Source organism: Panthera pardus, unplaced genomic scaffold (genome assembly GCF_024362965.1).
Source record: "Panthera pardus isolate Hobbes unplaced genomic scaffold, ASM2436296v1 HiC_scaffold_3, whole genome shotgun sequence".
NCBI classification, from domain to species: domain Eukaryota; kingdom Metazoa; phylum Chordata; class Mammalia; order Carnivora; family Felidae; genus Panthera; species Panthera pardus.
The window spans coordinates 12907654-12927533 of NW_026526876.1; the positions used below are offsets into that span (position 1 = coordinate 12907654).

The following is a 19880-nucleotide window of genomic DNA, read 5'->3' on the forward strand; positions in this document are numbered from 1 at the left end:
GGCAACTGCTGTTATTATTTAGGTACATTCCCTTCCATACATTTATATATTTTATGGACTCATTCCAAATGTTCTTTATTGTATTGTGCTTTTAAGTGTGAAACTGAATCAAGGAAACCTCATTTAGGGTGGGATAGAGGCGGGCAGGGGAGGCGGGCTGTGGGCCCAGCACTAGTTAGCAATCGCAGACCCAACAGGAGGAGAGGCACCTTGCAGGTGGACACTACTTACTCAGCAACAGGAAGGTTTCCTGCTGCTCCGGCAACAGCCCAGCCAATGAGAAGCCACCATACTTCCAGCTCCCAGTATAGTCCAATGGACATTCTGTTTACAACAGCCCCGCCCAACCTCCCGCCTCCTCTATAAAAGCCTCCCCGCCTTACTCTCCAGACTTCTGTGTAATTCTGGTGAGGTTTTCCTGTCATAGGTTATTTCAAGAGAGTTATTTCTAGAGAGCGTTTTGTAAGTCCTGGGAAAGCGAATGGGGTAATTGCTGCAATGTCAGCGATGCTCTGGGCTCAAGGCTGTGGGACGTGACGGCGCTATGAGAACAGGGCCCCAGGAGCCAGTTAGGAGACCGACCCGCCGTCCCTGCCTAACAGTCCTTGAAACCGCACACCTGCCCCTGCCTTGCTTGCTTTTCTGTAAACACCAGTTTACTCTACGTCTGGAGGCTCCTTGTGTTTTTCTCCCATGCTCTAACATTCTTCGATGTTTCTACCTGGCGAACGTGAAATAAAGACCATGTGCAGTTTGCTCCTGCCGCTGTTTTCGCTGCAGAGGCAGCCCTGCACGTCCGCCCAGTCTCAGCATCTGGAGACTTTTTCTTCAGCGTGGCTACATATATTGAACCAACCTTGCAATCCTGGGATAAAGTCCACTTGGTCATGGTGTAGGGTCCTTTTTCTATGATGTTGGGACTCCATTCACTAGTGTTTTGTTGAACATTTTTGCAACTGTATTCATAAGGGATCTTGGTGTGTAGTTTTGTGATATTTTTGACTGGATTTGGTGTCAGGATAATGCTGGTCTCTTCCAGAATGACTCAGGAAGTGTCTCCCACACTTTTCTGTTGTTTGGAAGACTTTGTGAAGCATTGATATCAATTTGTTAAATATTTGATAGAATTACTGGTGAAGCCCTCTGGACCTGGGCTTTTCTTTGTGGGAAGTTGTGGTTGGGGTTTTTTTTAAAACTACTTTTTCAGTCTCTTACCTGTCATAGATCTATTCATAGTTTCTATTTCTTTTTCAGTCAATTTCGATGATTCATGTCTTTCTAGGAGTCTATCTGTCTCATGTACACTATCTTTTTATCCTGTTTCAGTTTTTCTTGTCCTAATTAAAAGCAACATATTTATGTTTTGTTTTCACATGAAGCTTCACCACCAGTCAAAAGCAGGGGGACCTCCTTATTGAACACAATCAGTGAGCGTTAACCTGGGAACAGGACCCCAGTGGGGCCACTCATTCTGTGGGCCCCTCTTCCCCCATCTGTTAGCCTTGGGCACCAGATACTGTTGATGTGGCTGTAAAGTCCCTTGAACTGCTGTACCTCAAAGAAAGGCAAATTCATTTGTCACTTTCTGACTTACACTTTGTGGAAGAGAAGTTGTAAGTTGTTTGTGATAAGGTGTTCTCCAATAATTATGTCAGTGTCGTTGCTTCTAGGTCTTTACCTCCAATGGCCCAACTGTGATCATGCCCACCTGGTTCTGCTCTCGAGCATGGTTCTCCCACGTGGGCCCATTTGACGAAGGCGGGCAGGTAAGTGTGGGCCCCTTGTGGGCCCCCTCCTCTGGGGTAACACTCTGGGGTGCGAATTCCCTGAATCCCAGCCCTACCTACTTCAAGGGTGCTGTGCCCTCTCTGGGGATCCAGGGATTAGGAAAATGCCTTCCATGAAGGCCTTCCCAGCACTTCTCCTGCCAGCTCGGCTGAGTGTTCCAGAGAGTATCTGAGGCCCTGGCACCACCTGGGATTTCTGTGTGCAGGCCCAGGCTACCTCATCCTGGCTTAACAGCTGTTCGTAGGAAAGCACAGGCCATGGAGTCACCCTCCTGTTCACTCCATGGACTGGGCCACAGCTAGTGGACATGTGAATTACTCTGCCGTGCACTGTCTGACCTTCCCGTCTCTCCACCTTGCTGGGATGGGAGACCAGGTCACTTTGTCATGGAGGTGTGCTAATTCATGATTTTAGGGCATTTGGTATCATCCCTGTGTTCTTGTTTCTCCCCGCAAATTCATACAGATAGAACTATGTACGTGTGATACCACCCTGCCCAGGGGCCCCAGTCTCAACTTCACCAGCAGCAGCAGGGGCCAAGGCAGGCAGAGCTTTTTTTTTTTGGGGGGGGGGGGTGGTGGCTCTCAGCCAACAAGTTCTCCCTGACTGTGAGACAACAGGGTGGGTAAAGGGAAACTCCAGCAAATCTCCCCACCTAAGCAGGTGCTACAAAAGGCCCCTGTTCTCTTTGGACCTGAATCCAAGCACCCGCTTTCATATTCTTCTGCAGAAAATGGCCCAGAAATGGTCATCGGGAGGTGATCCCTGAGGAACACTGACTGAAAGATCTAACAAATCCCTAATTCACAGCCATGAGTGGTCTCAGGATTCAAAGTACATCAAGCCTTTTAGCTCAAGGCAATTCTTCCTGGAGTAGAAGTTCCTGGGGGCAAAGAAAGGCCATCAGTCCCTTTGTACCAGGGCTGAGGGACCAGAGACCAGAGACAAGGGATCAAGGATCACATATCAGGGACCAGAGATCAGGCACCAGATATCAAAGACCAGGGATCAGATATTAGGGACAGCAATCAGGGATCAGGGACCAAGAATCAGATATCAGGGAGCAGAGACCAGAGACCAGATTTATTTCAGGGACCAGAAGTCAGATTTCAAGCACCAGGGATCAGAGACTATGGACCAGAGACCAGGGATCAGAGATCAGGGATCCAAGTTGAAGGACTGGGGACCAGAGATCAGGAACATTGATCAAAGTTCAGGGACCAAGGATCAGAGATGAGGCACCTGAGATTGGGGACTAGAGACTAGAAATCAGAGAACAGGGATCAGGGACCAGAGTTTAGGGACCAGATCAGGGGCCAAAGACTACAAATCAGGGATCAGAGACCATAGACCAGAAATTAGAGATCACAGACCAGGTACCAGGGATCAGAGACCACGGACCAGAAATTAGAGATCACAGGCCAGGCACCAGAGATCAGGGGCCAGAGACCACGGACCAGAAATTAGAGATCACAGATCAGGGATCAGGGACCAGAGTTTAGGGACCGGAGATCGGGGCCCAGAGACCACAGACCAGAAATTAGAGATCACAGACCAGGCACCAGCGATCAGGGACCAGAGTTTAGGTACCGGAGATCAGAGCCCAGAGACCACGGATCAGAAATTAGAGATCACAGGCCAGGCACCAGGGATCAGGGACCAGAAATCAGGTTTGGGGACTGGCCCTCAGGTAATTTTCCATGGGCCTTAGTGAAGAGCCACAGTCTACCCAGGGCCAAGAGCCTGTGGCTCCTACTCTGTGGAGAGAGGGGCAAGTGGCCGAAGCAGCAGAAAACAGTCCAGGTGCTAAATGATGTAGCAGGTGACCAGAGGTGTGGACTGGGGTGGCCCAAGGGTCAGCAAATAAGCCGGGGCTCCAGGGGGATGGAAATAGTGGTTGTGAGCTGGACCTACAAGGTGGACAGGTTTTAACTGGGAAATGCACTTGCAGAGGCAGGCTGGGAGGGGGAGGGGAGATTTGGAGGTAGGTACCGTGCTGGCACAGGGTGGCATCCAGCCGTGGTAAGCAGCCTCTGCTACCAAGCTAGGGAATCTGAATGCCCCCAGGAGGCAACCAGTTCAGGCCCTTACACAAAAAGGAAAGTAACAAAAAGGCCTTTGTTCGTTCTGAACATGCCTTCTGAGGGCAGGCTGGCCTGGGTGGGAAGGTCGGGAGAAGGCCCGTCACTGCCCGGGGAGAACTGGCTGCCCAGAAAGGCTGGCCGCCAGCACTTTCCCGATGTGCATTTCGTCTGGTGGAAAGAGCCGGCTGGAGTTGGCTTGTGAGGGGGGAGGCCACCCTGCCCTCCCCCCGCCGCGTGCAGCACCCCCCCATGCCCTGCCCTCCCCACACCGTGTGCAGCCCCCCCACGTCTTGCCCTTCCATGCAACACCCCCCCCCCCCCCCCCCGGCAACGCCCGGCCAGCAGCTCAGAGCTCTCAGTGTCAGCCATTCTGGTTGGTCTTGGCGGCTTTTCATTTTTATTTGCGTTTCTGAGACCACTAAGGATGTTAAACAATTTTTATGTGTTCATTGGCCGTTTGTTATTTTATGAAATGTCCAAATCTTTTGCCCACTTTCAAGTGGGTTGTTTTGTGGTTGTCAAACTGGTGGCATTCTTTTTTTTTTTTTTTTTTAATGTTTATTTATTTTGAGAGAGAACACATGAGGGTGAGCAGGGGAGGGGCAGAGAAGGGGGTGGAGAGAATCCCAAGCATGCCCCACACTGTCAGAGCAGAGCCTGATGTGGGGTTCCAGCTCATGACTCATGAGATCGGAGGAAACCTAGAGTTGCGCATTCGACCTAATGAGCCCCCCAGGCGCCCACATTGTTGGCATTCTTTACCAGGTATTTGCTTGTGGATGTTTTCTTCTATTTGACTTCTGCATTATGGGATTTCCTCACTTCCACAGCCTGAGGACATCGGGGCCATAAGGCTGTGGCTCCCATCCCTGGGGGGTCTGCGTCGCCCCCCCCCACCGCCCCAACCACGGCCTGCACACTGCACACACGGCCTGCACCGCGTCATTGCTGCAGGAGGGCGGCTACTCAGCCATCCGGAGACAGCAGCCATCACCCACTCTGGGCTGTTTAAATTTCTCTGGTGTTGAAGGCTTGCATTTTGTTCTAGTGGTTATTTCTGTATTTCTCTCTTTTCAGATACCCTTAGTCCTGTGTATGCTTCTTAAACCTTCTCTGGTCTGCTATTTTCCATTTTCGAAAGGTATTCTGACGCTCATCTGCTTCCTGTACAACCTGCAGTGAGACCCTCTCTTCCCTTCTCCCGTTTTGTTGTGTGATTTCCAGTAATGTTGGAAGACATACACACGTGGATACGTCGCCCACCCGACCCTGCGTCCACAGCCATACACGTCCCGCTCAGAACGTGGTCCTTGGTCCTGCTACTTGAGGGACATGGCCGTACAGAACACCCTTGGCTCATTTCCTTTCCTTGAGAGTGAAAATTCTGTTCTGCTCTTGCCTTGGTTTGTTGCTTTCCAGAGTCTGACGCTCACCGAAGTCTCTCTACCTGGTGAGCGCGTGATCGTGCCTGGAGGCTCTGAGGGTTATTTCCTTGTCAAAAACTAATAGCTTCACAGGGACTTAACTGCTGCGCCTTTCCGGTAGGTGGGTACAGGTCTGCTGTGTTTCCCAGAGTTTCCTTGGCACGTACTTTTCAGTGTGCCCTCTGCTCTGTCGTTTTCTTCCTCTGTTTTGCAGACTCTGGTTTCACATCAGTGGAATGGTCCCTGGCTTTACTCTCAGGAACTTTCTCTCCCACTCCTACGTTTCTAGGCTTCATTTCTCATATGATTTTATCTTTTCCTCCTATTTCTATTTTGAGTTCAATCAATCCCCTCTTATTTTAGAGGTTTATTGAGGAATAATTCACGTACCATACAATTCATCTGTTTAAATGTGCAGTTGGACGTTTTCTAGCAAATCCTCAGGCACACAGCATCACCAGTCTGCTGCCAGGAGCGGCCAGGCTTGGGAGGCACACCCTTCCCCCCGACCCCCCCACCCCCTGACACCCCCCCTCACACACCGCTGCCCGGGTCCCCCTTGCCTTCTCAGGTGCAGGGACGGTTCGATGCTGATCTGACTCCTGGTTCGGGGTCGTCTTTGTTGTGGTTACATCAGCAGGTTGAATTTTATTCATCTGGGGAAGTGTCTGACTTTCTGCACTCTCTCCCACTGGCTCCGCGTAGATGACTTTGCGTGGCCCTGTTCTCAGGGATCCACACGACCCGCTCTCCTGCCACTGTCACACGCAGCTTCCAGAGCGTATCAGGGACTGGCGCCTGCTCTGCGCTCCCGTCTGCCCCAGGACCCCAATCCCCTCTCACCCCATCACCAGGGTGTGCTGCCCTGCCCGCCACACCCCCACCTCCGGGACCCTCAGTGTGCCCGCCCCGCCTGCCACGCCCCCACGTGCGGGACCTGGCACAGTCCTTGGTTCCCAAGGTCGGCTCCAGAGTGTCTGTCCACCTGGGTGACTCTGTAAGGCCAGACAGGCCCGGGAGTCCAAGCCAAGGAGTCTGGTGCACACTTCCTTGTATTATGGGCGGACCCCGAGCCGGTCGAAAGGTGCCACGTGCTCACGGCAGGGTGACTTGGGCACAGAGCCTGTGGCGATCCACAGCAGTCTAACAGTGGGGAAAAGCTGTGAACACCCTCGTTTCCAACGTGCGAGTGGACAAGTGCGTCAGCACACGTGACTTGAAGGACTAGTTTTTACAAAGACCACGGTGATGTGAAAAGATTTATAATAAAACATTAAGGTAGAAACCAAGCTTCAAAACTCTTTGCAGCTCTGCTGAAAGTGTGTCCGCAGGAGAATAAACACGTGGGCCACACACGGAAGCTCAGAGCAGCTTTGTGGTGACAGAGTCACAGGTGATTTGCGTAGGTCCCTTTTTCTAATTTCCTGTCTTTCCAAACCTTTATAGAGCAAACTGTAACCATGCACTTTACAGGTTTAGGAACAGGAAGGAAAAGGTGGGCTTTCTTCTTGGGATCTGGAAGAACTCACCTTCAGGGTTTCCTTCTTTCTGGCCAGAAGGAAAGTCGTGAGAATTTACTTGGATGTGGCCCTGGAGCACCACTGCTCCCCACAAGGCAGAGAGTCTGAGCCACTGTCCACCCTCCTGGGCACCTGCTCACCAGGAGCTCAGACTCCTATGGCCAAAACTGTACAGAGGCTGAGTTGGTAGCGGTGACGCAGCCTGGAAAGAGCCTGGGAACCGAGAGCCGAGCCGGGAGTTGCGCCCAGCGCAGCGCTTCCTGGTGGGGCTCAGCCCTTCCCAGAAGCGTCCGGCCCAGAGCCGGAAGCAGCAGTGCTCCTGGGGAGCCAGGCGTACTGGGTGTCACCAACGCTGACGAGACCTGGCGAAGAGCCAGTCTGGGGACATGCTTGCCGCGTGGAGCGGTGGGAGATGGGGTCTCCCTCGGGATTCCATGCCCCCGAGGGCAGCCGTGCGACCTTCCTCTTGGGGAGAGAGGCAAACTGGGCAGCGGCCAGGAGGCCCTGGAGAGGCCGCAGTCAAGTCGCGGGCTTGGCTGTGGCACCCGCGCTGCCTTGGGCTTGTGAGCCGGCCTGGGGTTCAGGCTGTAGACCTGTACAGTCAGAGACCAGGCCCCGGGGCGCACCTTCAGTGACGCACTGCTTACAGCCAGGAGGGTAGGCAGGACCCAGACCTCTCCGCCCGCTGTCACTCTAGAGTTTAGGGAATGAAAAGGGGGCTGAGCCAGTGTCTGGCTTCCAGCTTCGGTGCTCAGTGCTGAGCTCGGCCAGCCCGACCGGCTGGGGGATGGTGGGAGGCTGAGTTCTCTCAAGACAGGAGAGCTCTCAGGTCCGTGCAGCACAGAGACCCCGTTTGTGGGGGGTGGGGGGGGGGGAGCATAAGCGAGGGTGACTCTGGGGCCTTTCGTCCACCCCTGTGGCCCTAGCTCTTCCTGGCCATCACGTCCTCATCCTGAGATGACGTCCCCACACTCGAGTGCTGGGCACGCCAGTGACACTGGAGCCTTGCAGATGAGGCTGGGCGTTACTCCCCACCTCCAGTCACCTGAACTAGCGCTCACACGGAAGCCTCTGGCACAGGTGTGTCTTCTGCGGTGAGCGAGACACCAGCAACGTCGATGCTTCTGTTTCCCCCGCAGGGTGAGCCGGAGGACCTGTTGTTCTTCTACAGCCACCTCAGAAAGGGCGGAGGGGTCATCCGTGTGGACCAGAGCCTCCTCCTCTACCGCTACCACCCCAACGCGGCCACACACTCTGTCCTCGAGTATGTACATCCCAGGGTTCCAGACCTGGTCTGGGGGCCACGAGGGGCCAGGGTTGAGCATGAGGGGCTGAGGTCCAGGGTCAAAGGTGAGGGATTAGGGTCCAGGTCGAGGTCCAGGGTTGAGCATGAAGGACCAGGGGCCAGGGGTCGAGCGTGAGGGGTCAGGGTCTGGGGTTGAGGGTGAGGGGCCAGGGTCAAGTGTGAAGGGCTGGGGTCGGGGGAGAGGCCGGGGGCCAGGGTGGAGGGTGCAGGGATGGCCAAAGTCTAAGCCAGGATCAGTGGGGTAGACACAGGTCACCTGGTGTGGGTCTCTACCCCAGGTGAGCATGGCCAGTGTGGGTACACAGAGTCTGTGGCCTTCATGGGGGAAAGCCGTCCCAGGGTCTATGGTTGCGGTTTCCCCAGGATGAAGGCCACGTCTGTCCCCTTTTTCACAGTGAGGTAGAATCTTGCGTACGTGTCCCGTTGAAGTGTTGGTCTCAATTGCCGTGAGCTGATGGCAGCCTCCCAGTGAGCCCGGTGCCCGTCTAACTTGGCTACAGGTGGGCTCATTGTGCCCTCTCTGCCCCCACCGAGGGGGCTGCTGTGATGGCATCTGCTCGGCCCCATGTCCCCAGTGGCCGGCGTGTCCTCGGGCGTGTCCTGCCCGGGCAGGAGGGGTGGAACATGGAGGAAGGCGAAGCGAGGGAAGGGGCGTCTTCCTGTTTCTTCGGTTTGAACTGTGCGTGCGTGGGCACGTTTCTCACAATTACAAGTGTGTGTCCCCTTGGTGCCTCAGGGTTGTGACACTGCTCACTTTTGGGAACAGGGTTGGGGGAACTGGGCCCTCTGAATGCGAAGAGCTTGACCCCGGGGCGCGTTCCTGTCTTGGAAGCAGGGTTCACTGTGCTTCCCTGCAGGGTGTGAGAAGGCTGCAGCTTCTCAGCTGAGCGGCCTCGTCTGGGGAGGGCTGCCATCCACCTACACGGGGGGCGTGGTGCCAGTCTGTGTGACGGTCACGTGTGGGGCCCAGGTTGCAGTATCCATGTTGACTCGGGAGGTCAGGCGTATTGTTGCATGTTGAAACTTCCGTTTTCCAGCTTTCAGCAGAAGAGCTCAATTTTGGTTGTCCTCTGTTAAATCTGAATTTTTATATAATAGCTTTGGTGGGGCATCATTGTTTTCGGTTTATTGTCATGAAGCTGACTCTGTGCCAGTGTGATTTACACCCAAGGGGAAGAGGTCATGTCACAGGACAAAGCACCAGATGTCTGTGTGTCTAATCACAGTCTCCACGTGAAAAACCCCAACAGAAACAGTCCGCAGCTACAGTTGGAGGTTTTGTGCCACGTTCCAGTAACCGAGAGAAACAGGGAAGTCTGCCAGGGTACTGGAGTCACACTGGTAACCGTGACCTGACTCGGGACATACACTCGACCACAGAAGACGTTGTCCCTTTAAGATGCAAGATGGACAATACTTTGGACCAGAAAACAACTCTGAATCAATTTCAAATGATTGCAGTCATACAAGGTATGTTTTATAACCACATAGAATTAAATTAGAAATCATTAACACATCCTAGAAGTCCAAAATACTTGGAAATTAGGCAACCAAGGGGAAAAAAAATCACACAGGAAATTAGAAAAAAATTTAATTTGATGAAACTAAAATGGTCACAATTTATAGAATTCAGCCGGGGCACACAATCCACGCATTTGCCATGAACGATTGAAAGCACAGTTAAGGCATCTGTGTGGTGGCACCAAACATAAAATGCTTGTGGGTAAATTTCACAAGGTGTGTGTATGTCTGCAAAGTGCTGCAGGAAATCCAGGAAACCCTGTAGGGCGGACGCAGGGGCGCCACCTTCGTGGTCTGAAGACTCAGTAACGTTGGTGCTCATTCTTCCCAAACTCGTGGTCCAGGACAGGAGCCTGCTGGCTTCTTTGTGGAAATTGATATCTTGGTTCTGAAATCCTCGTGGAAAATTGAAGGACCCAGAATGGCCAAAACAGCCTTAAAAAGAGCAAAATTTGAGGACTCCCCGCGCTAGATTTCAAGACTTACTCTGAAGTCTTACACAGCGGTCAGGAAACAGCAACAGCATTGAGAGAGACCAGGGAAACAATCCAGAAATACACTCAAAATTGTATCACAGATTGATTTTCAACAAAGTCTCCAAAGGCATTCAGTGGAAAAGGAAAGTATTTTCAACAAGTGGAACTAGATATTCACATGAGAAAAAAAAGAAAGAAAATCACAAACCATACAGAAAAACTAATTCCAGGTGGATCTTAGATAAAAATACAGAAACAGCTAAAGTAGAAAGCATCTGGAGCAAACACTAGGGCACGTCTTCACAACTTCAGGGCAGACAAAAACTTCTCAGTGAGGATGTGAGAAGCATTCACCATTTAAAACTTCATAAAGTGGACTTGATAAAAATTAAAAACCTTTGCTCATCAAGAGACACCGTTCGGAGGTTGAGTGGCAGACTGCATTCTGAGAGGAGACGTTCACAATCCATGTATCTGAAGGGACCAAATGGGAGGTGCGTACAGGACCCCGAGCACCCACGAAGAAAGGCAGAATACTTCAACAAACACAACATTTCACAAAACAATACCGTGTAATACGTAAATAATGTAAACCCTCTACACCTCCAACAGAAGGGCTAAAGGTAACGTCTGCCAATTCTAACGGGTGAAAAAGTGTGGCTCTACCAGAACTGTCATACTCTGCTCTCAGGAGTGTAAAAGTACATCCTCTCTGGAAACCTGGCATTCTTTAAATTAATTAATATCCCCGGTGCCCCAGCAGTCCACGTGTGGCTGTTTAGGCAAGAGACGTGAAAGCATCGTTCAACATATCGCTGCTGATACAGCCAAGAACTGGGAACAACCCAAATGGCCATCAATAATTGAACAGATAACCACTGATAGACACAGGGACCGGGGTTAATGTCAAAGCAATATGGTCACTAAAGAGGCCAGACACAAAAGATGCTTTTGTGGGATGGCGCTTCCTGGAAGCACTCCCACCAGGCAGAAAGCATGCTGTTCGACATCACAACTACTCCACAGTGGGGGGGGAATTGCCGCTGGCGTGTGCACGTGGGACTGGATCCAAGCGTTTGGTGACAGTAATTAGAACTAGATAGAAATTAGATCCATGACATAGGGGACATTGGGAACCCCCCCCCCCCCGTGCCATCAGGGCTGGGACATTGGGAACCCCCCCCCCCACGGCCATCAGGGGTGGGACCTTCTCCATGTGCCATCAGGGGTGGGACGTCGGGGCTCTCCTCTGTCATCATCGTGAATGTTCCCATCCATGTGTCCTCACCTTAGATTCTCAGAAGACAGCGGAAAGGGATCTCTCTGTAGGACTCAGTGGTGGCCCACAGTGTGGCAGGAGCCCGCGTGTCCAGGAAGGACCAGCTGCCGGCCACTGGGCTTTGTCCCCCACACGCCCTCATCTTGTTTGCATGGGATCACTGTCTTTTATGTTGAGAGGTTTCTCTCTTTTTTGCAGCGTGAGGCTTTGCCACCCCACAACACAAAAGAAGTGATCTCATGTTAGTTTCTGTGTTGGATTAAATGCTTTGAGCTGTGAGTGGCAAAACCTCAGAGTAATGAGCTTTAATTACACCCTCGGGCTTGTCGGGAGTTGAGTTTCCTCAGACTCTGCCGAGAGGCCCCCCTGTGAGAGCTCTCCCGGGTTGTCCTTGTATTTTAAACTGGGGATGGCCAGCGGTTACCTCACTGGGCAATTTTCACCCTATTTCCCGCGGCCACCTTCCCAGCCCCGCGGCCAAGGCCAGCACGGTGGGTGCGCGGCGGTCACGCCTTCCCCCCGCGTCTTTCCACTTGGACCACATGCAATGGCTCCCTGACCGCACGCGCTGCCCGCTGCCCTTCCCGCGTGAGCACCACCTTCTCCTATGGCCTCTCTGACCCAGCGGCTGCCCAGGGACAGGAAGGCCGTAGCGCGTGGGCACGTTCTGGTCTGCGGGTCGCTGGCCATGCTGCTGCGGGAACTGTCCTGTTTTCCATAAGGCACGTGTGTTTGTGACAGTTTCTAAATTGTATCATCACGTGCCGGCATCTCAGGGCCCCGGACACCTGAGCAGACTGGAGGTGCGGGTGGCTCCTCTGCGTGGCCCCTTGCGCTGCCTCATCCCTGAGCTCCTGGGTCGGGGCTGGGGCACGTCTTCAAATGTCCACAAACACGCTGGGGCATGGCGATAATAAGTTTATTTATTAGAGAGCAAGTCGGGGAAGGGGCAGAGAGAGTGAGAGAGAATGAATCCCAAGCAGGCTCCAAGCTGTCAGCACAGAGCCCAACGTGGGGCTCAAATCTCATGACCCTGGGATCATGACCTGAGCTGAAATCTAGAGCCGGACATTGAACCAGCTGAGCCACCCAGGTGCCCCTGCCCTCCAAATTCTTAGCGATGCTTTCACACCTGTGATTTAGGCCCTTTTCACGTGTGACCACATTAAACAGGAAACAGCTGAGTGTGCCAGCCCCCCACCCCGGTAGTGGCTGGGCCTCCAGTCTGCTTGTAGCAAGGCGCCTATGGAGGGGTCCCCACGTGGGCCAGGCGGGAAGCTCCCGCAGGAAACCTTCACCTCCAGGCGGCTCTTGGGACATGCCCAGGCTCTTGTGCTTGCCTGAGCTCACCTGACATTGGGGTGGCTACGTCCCCTCAGGCTCCCCAGGGTCTGTGCCTCGTGTCCCTTGGGTCCGTGAGGACACGGCCCTGAGAAAGGCATGCGCCACTGGGTGTGAGGGTGGGTGAGGCAGCGTGGCCCTCGTTCACCCTTCATTCCTTCAGCCAATGCCGGGTAGGGAGGAAGGTCTGGGGACAGCTGGGGGCCCCGCCCACGTGGTTCACCCCCCCCCGCCCCCCCGTGCCCCCACAGGACCACCATCTGGACCCATCGCGTGCGCTTTCTGGAAGAGCGGGTGCTGCCACACTGGGCCACCTTCACCATCTGGAACGCGGGCAGGCAAGGCCGCCGGCTCTATCGCAGCCTGACAGCCGGGATGCGGCGCAAGGTGGGCCCCCCGTCCCCCTCCCCATCCTCCCCCTCTGCCCCACGCCTCCCACCCTCCCCGTCCCTGAGGCTGGTGTCCTGCACCCCCAGGTGGTTGCTTTCTGTGACGTGGACGAGAACAAGATCAGGAAAGGCTTCTATTGCCACGAAGACTCTCAGGTGCGTGGGGCCCAGGAGCCCCTCCAAGGAGGGCCTGGGTCACACACGGGTCACCACCCCTACCCCGCCAGGAAACAGAGCAGCCAGTGCACAGAACCTTCCTCCCCGGGGAAGGCCGCCTGCAGCCACAAAGCTGCCAGGCCCAGCACAGGTGAACCCATTTCCTGGGCAACTCGGGCCCCAGAGTGACCAGTGTCCCTGCCTGGCCCGTCCTCCCACTGGAGGGCACCTCAGGGCCGGACAGGGGTGAAGGCTGCGGGGTGGCCACAGGTGCGCATGTCTAGCGCGTCCGGGCGTCCCGAAGGCCAGCACAGAGCCGAGCCCACGACGCCTCTCCTCCCTCAGGAAAGGCCAAAGCCTCGGGTTCCAATCCTGCACTTCCGAGCTGCACGGCCGCCCTTCGTCATCTGCGTGAAGCTGGTGAGTGTCAGCCGTGGCTGGGCTCCACTGATGACGGCGTGGCTGGAACAAGGCCCCAGCTGTGGGATCAAGACGTCTGACACGTGGCCAGGCATCCAGGCCCTTGGCTTGGGCCACCTGTCTGGAGCCGTGGTCTCGGGCCGGGGGTGGTGACCGCTGCTCTCAGGGGTCCGCTGGGGTGTTGGGAGAGGCCGCCATGGTGCCTGTGTAAAATGGGCTGCATTTCTATAAAAGCAACGTTTTTTGGAAACCTGCTCGGTGCCAGGCCTGAGGCACCTTCCGGGTGCTGATCGGATGCTGTGGCAGAGACGAAGGGTGGAAGGTGGTGGAAGCGTCCCTGAGACACCCCTCTGACCCAGCACCGTGGTCCCCGTGCCCAGGGCCGTCCCGAGAACTCTCCCCACCACATCCTCCCCACCCCCTCCGCAGGGTCCCGGGGACACGGGTGCCCGCTTCTCAGCTCCAGCTTTGTGTTGGGATCACACAGCGGGGTCCTGGGGACCCCGGTCTGCTTGCCCACGTCAGGCTGGCCTGTGAATCTACTTGCTGAAATCCGGCTGTGAGCCCTGGTCACATCCAGCCTGGCAACGGCAAGGGCACAGTCCGGACGTTCTCGTGCCTGGAGACCTGAAGGGTCTTGGGAGGCCCCACCCCCAGCCTCCCTTGGGTGAGCCTTGGGTGGCCCTCACCACCTTCGTGAGACCTCCATCAGGCTCAGCCTGCCTCTCCTGCCGGACGTGCCCGTAGGGCCGCCTCTTGCCTTGCTGACCTCCAGGCACTCTGCACAGATTCTGGTGCCCGTCCTCCGTCTGTTAGAGCCGCAAACATTTTCTCCCACGTGGGACTTGCCTTTCCATGGAGCCTTCCAGGAAAGGTTACTTCCCACACGGGGACATTCATAACCTTTCTCTTACGATGAACACCTGTGTTCCGTGGAGGAAATCCTTCTCCAGGGTCGGAGAGCTGCATTCTCACTTGTATAAATACACATGTCATCTTTCACATTTGGATGCCTAGTGCACCCCAGCTATGGGGCCAGTGGGCTCAGGTGGGCCGAACGGGCATGCAGGGCCCAGTGCTTGCTGCGGGGGGGGAGGGGGGGACCACAGGATGGACGGGGACACGTGCCACCTCTTCCAGCAGCTGCCAGCCCGTGAGGCTGAGCTGGAGGCGCAGTAACCAGGGCACCAGGAGCCTTCGGGAGGCGCAGTCCGTCCTGCTCTGAGCCTTGGGCTCAGGGAAGGGGCGCCCTTCTTCCCTGCTGGCTGCTTTAAGACCCTGTGCAGCCAACACCTCAGGTCGGGCGGGGCCGGTGGCCCGGGGAAGGGCCCCCAGGTGGGGCTGGGAGCACGGCTCCAAGGGGCTGGACTCTGCCTCTTGCTGGAGGGGCCATCCCGAGTCCCCGCCTGTGGAAACTGCCAGAAGCAGACACGTGTTGTCCCAGGCTGCTGTGCCAGTGCTGACCCGTTCCTCAGCGACAGACGACTCACAAGGTGGCGGTTAGAACCACGTGGCCGTGAGCCTTCCTGTGCGGTTTGTGCGGAAGCGTGTCCGTCTCTCGAAAGTGGGGGGTCACGGGGTCACCGTGTTCAGTGTTTGGGTCACGGGGTCACCGTGTTCAATGTGGCACCATTTCACATTCCCACTGCAGCGCAGGGGCACCAGCGTCTCCACGCTGTCCGCTGGCGGTGGTGTTCCAGCCGTCCGGGTGGCTGCTAAGTGTGGTTTTGATCGTGCGTCTTCCTGACAACTGATGATGCCAAGTCTTTGCAGCTGCTTGTTGGCCGTGCGGGTGTCGTCCTGGGAGAAAGGTCTGTTGGTGTCCTTTGCCCGCGTTTTATCTGGGTTTCATCTTGTCGAGCCGGAGTTCTTCGTGTGTTCCAGATGCAGACACCCTCTCCTGTTCTACAGGTTCTCCTTTTTCTCTCTTGACGGGGTCCTTTGGTACAAAAAGTATTTCATTTTGACAAAGTCCAGTTTATCTGTTTTTAACTTAGTTGCTCATGTTTTTGGTGCCACAGCTAAGAAACCACGGCCAAATCCAGGCCCGCCAGCTTTCCCCCTGCATTTCCTTCTACGAGTGTCATGTGTGGTGTGCGGATGGCGGCCGGCCCCGTTCTTGGGCACATGGCGGTCTGGCTTTCCATGCACCACGGCTGCGGCACGCTCCTGTCCCCAGCTGTCACCCAGAGGTTTTGTCCTGCTTGTCTGTTTGCCAGCTTGGCCCTGTTTATTTAACTACTGCTACGTGGTGACAATCACAAGCTAGCCCCACACAACACACACTTCTTACCTCACAGCGTCTGTGGTTCAGAAATCAGGCACCAGAGGTGGGGCCCAGAGGCGAAGCTGCTGGTGAGGTGCCAGCCAAGACGCGGTCACATGGGGAGGCTTGCCCGGAGCAGGGTCAGAACTGTTGGCAGAAGCCAGACCCTGGAGGATGTTGGACCAAGGGCTTTAGTGCTTTGCTAGCTGTTTCTTGCCACGTGCCCCGCCCCCACCCCCACCCCCACCCCCTCCTGCAACGTGGCAGCATATTCTCTCCAAGCTGGCAAGGGGCAGGGTCTGCTAGCAAGACGGACCAAGTCACACAAGTGACGTCCCACCCCTTAGCTGTGTCCCATGGCCGGTCCTGCCTGCGCTCCAGGGGAGGGGTGACACAGACCCACCTCTGCCCACCTGGCTTTGGGTTTTCTGGTTTGAAAGCAGTTTCCTAAAAGGAAAGAGGCTGTTTAAAGCCAAGGTAAGCAAGGTTCCAAGTCGCCAGGGAGACTGGATGGATAATTATAAGGTTGTACAGAGACACTTCAATTCTGCACAAATGTACACGTAATTTTTCAGAGGAGACGAGCTCTGGTAAGAGTCTACTTCTCTGGGACCAAAAAACTGCCGGCAATTAGAACGCTCCCCACAATGAAAACCCCTCCTGGCAAGCAGGCTTTGGGTGGGAGGTGAAGCTCTTTTCCCATCCCTCACTCTGTGTCCCTGGAGGGACCCCCACAGGCACCAGTTTCTTGTATTTTCGGCCAGAGTCAGCCAACACAGACACAAATGTGTGGGATTTCTCTAAGCAAATGGCAGCATGTTATACATACTTTTTCTGTATTTTGCTTGTTTTACATGATGTATCTTGCAGGTTATTCCATATGAACCCGCTGGTACCATCTGACTGTTATCTTTTTTTTAATGTTTCTTTATTTTGAGACACAAAATAATGTTCATTTTGTGACACACGGGAGCAGGGGAGGGGCAGAGAGAGAGGGAGAGTCCCAGGAAGGCTCCGTGTTGTTAGCACAGAGCCCAGTGTGGGGGCTGGATCCCAGGCTCCCCTGTCGTCGTCTTTTAATCAAGCAAACTTCCTAGCACATCTCAGCCTTATCCCCAAAGCCGCAGGAAGCCAGCCTCATTCAGCCATCCCCACTGTTCCCGTGTGGTGTGTCCCCCACAGTGTGTCCCTCATGTGGCTATCCCCCCATTTGTGTCCCCGTGCGGCGTGTCCCGTGTGGCCGTCCCCCATGTGGCATGTGTATGTGTGCCATGTCCCTGTGCAGCCTCCATGGCCGTTGTGGGTTCTATCCTCCCAAATCCCCTGGCCCCCGACATTGGGAAGCAAATCCTAAATTCCAACGTTATTTCCCAAGAAGATAAAAACCTTACAAAATTTACTCTGAGACAGAGATGTCACACCCAAAATTCCCCACACCCATCTGGTCGGAGGTCCCCGGGGCCTTCTGTGTTCTGCTCTTCCATGGCTTGTCGGATCCCACGCTCGCATCGGGGGGCACCTGCGTGTCTCCGTGCGGCCTGGGGCCCCGCGGTCACACACGCTCCCTCTGCACAGGCGGGAGGCTGACGCGGCTCCAGCCTGCGCGGCTCCAGGGGCGGTTGCCCCTCAGGGGCCCCCCACCACCCCTGCTCCTGTCGGGGGCTGGACGAGTTCCGGGAGGAGGAACCCCTGGGGATTCGTGTGCGTACCCGCACACTATTCGCTTGTACGGAGGTTTCACCCCTTATCATCCGGTTAAGTCTCAACACACCTTTAGACCATTTTTATCATTTGCTATCAAACATACTGGTGCAGTGAATATATACGTGGAATTTTGCTCTGTCCCAGGAGGGGGCGGTAACATTCGCCCCCACCGGTGACCCTCCCTGCCCGCCCCCTGCAGCGTGGCCAAATTCCGCCATGTTTTCACATCATGGGGGAAGGTCTGTAAGGCCTTGTTACGAGTACGGAGGGTGTCTTTCCACGAGTTTAAAAGGATCTTTATTTCCCTTTTGGTGAATTATCTATTCATCAGCCCATTCTTCTATTGGTCTGTTAGTATTTTCTTTATATGATGACAAAAGCCTCTTTGATAGGTCTTGTGAATTTTTCTGTCATTTGACTTTATTTTTGCCTTTTAGGAAAATTTGTTTAGATATCAAATTAATTGATTTTTGTATGGCTTTGGGAGGTTTATTCGTTCTAAGACATTAATTCCTCAATGTGAAATTTTATTTAAAAAAAAAATTTTTTTTTTTTAATGTTTATTTATTTTTGAGACAGAGAGAGACAGAGCATGAATGGGGGAGGGTCAGAGAGAGGGAGACACAGAATTGAAACAGGCTCCGGGCTCTGAGCTGTCAGCACAGGGGCCCGATGCGGGGCTCGAACTCACGGACCGCGAGATCGTGACCTGAGCGAAGTCGGCGCTCAACCGACTGAGCCACCCAGGCGCCCCCCTCAATGTGAAATTTTAAAGCACATTCTCCAGGTTTGCTTCTGAGATTTCTGCTTTTTACTTTATCTCTGACCACTAGGATTTATTTTGCTGTAAAGATTAGAGATTCAGGAAAAAAAAAAAAAAAAAGATTAGAGATTCAGGAGCACCCGGGTGGCTCCGTCAGTTAAGTATCTGACTCTTGATTTCAGCTCAGATCATGATCTCACAGTTCAGGAGTTCGAGCCCTGCATCGGGATTCTCTCTCTCTCTGCCCTTCCTAACCCCCAATACACACACACTCTTAAAATAAATACAAATTTAAAAATAAATAAAGTAGGGACTCAAAGTTTTCTTCCCATTTGGATGCCCACTTGTCCCCAAATAATTTGGGACTATTTGGGGAATTCCTATCCTTTCTAATAATGAGACACTGTATTTTTATGTTGGATCTACTTCCGGACTCTTGGTCTACTGTCTGTGCACCAGCACCGTTAATTCCTGGGCTTTATGGTATTTACCGTTTAGGAAGACAAGCCTTCCTCCACTCTTCTTTTTTTTACAATTTACCTCACAATTTTCTTTTCTGGATAAACTTTTTTACTGTGAACTACTAACACATTGAGACGATGGCCTACACATGGCCCACCACCTGCTTTTATGAATAAAGTTTTATTAGAACACAGCATATTATGACCACCAAACGGTCAATGTTACTGTATGGCCCTTTAAGAAACACTGCAGACATCTGCTCTAGAACGTGCTGCACAGGTTAATGTTGTGCCCACACAAGTGGCCCAACCCACATCAGAAAAAAGCCTTCCTGCAGAGCTGCCCCGGTGCACATAATTTCTTTGCTAATTATTCTGCCGTGTGTGTGTGTGTGTGTGTGTGTGTGCGCGCGCGCGCAACCCCAAACCATACGGTCTGATGCTGTTTCTGTAGTTTGTGCGAAGGAGACTAAATGTCTGTGCTATCACTCCACATCACCTCTGAGGCGGACTGAGCGCCCTTTCTCGTTGCCTTGCGGCATTCAGCCGTGTGAATGTCACACTGACGCCCGTTTCTGGGTTTATCCAGGAGTGGAAGTGTGGGTCCCGGACTGCACCCCCAAGGTGTCCTGTCAGGGCCAGCTCCCCGAAGCTGGGGCTCAGGAGGGGCTGTGGCTCTCGCTGTGGTTTTAGCACGCGCGTCTGAGTGATGAGGCTGAGTGCCTCCCTTCTCTGGGACGCTTCTGATCGGGCTCCCCCCACTTGGTGGGGGCAAATCTTCCCCTGACAACTTGTAGAAGTTCTAATGCCTCTGGTTCCTGATCCTTTGTTGGTTACGTTAATTTACAGAAGCGTCTAACTTCAGTGGCATCTTGTTGAGAGGGAGCCCCCTCCTCCATTCCTCTCTGGGCCATAGTGGAGCTTGGCTGGCCTGAATATAGGCGTTTCCTTTGAAAGCTCCGGGCCCGCAGAGATAACGGGG

General features: G+C 54.0%; 1 protein-coding gene across 12 annotated transcripts in view; it reads left to right on the forward strand.

The window, feature by feature from the left end:
• Positions 1 to 19880, forward strand: part of B3GNTL1 (UDP-GlcNAc:betaGal beta-1,3-N-acetylglucosaminyltransferase like 1) — a 93023-nt gene that overhangs the window by 69980 nt on the left and 3163 nt on the right. For 10 of the 12 annotated variants that reach the window (XR_008418599.1, XR_008418600.1, XR_008418601.1 and 7 more), the window contains 5 exons: positions 1671 to 1766; positions 7956 to 8080; positions 12991 to 13126; positions 13216 to 13284; positions 13630 to 13704. Coding sequence is in view for 3 of the 12 variants with exons in the window: in XM_053892423.1 (XP_053748398.1) it covers positions 1671 to 1766; positions 7956 to 8080; positions 12991 to 13126; positions 13216 to 13284; positions 13630 to 13704 (501 nt within the window). In the remaining 9 variants the exon portion in view is untranslated. Of the gene's footprint in view, positions 1 to 1670; positions 1767 to 7955; positions 8081 to 12990; positions 13127 to 13215; positions 13285 to 13629; positions 14361 to 19880 lie in introns of those variants that run through there. The other 2 variants (XM_053892422.1, XR_008418603.1) reach the window with 2 other exon arrangements.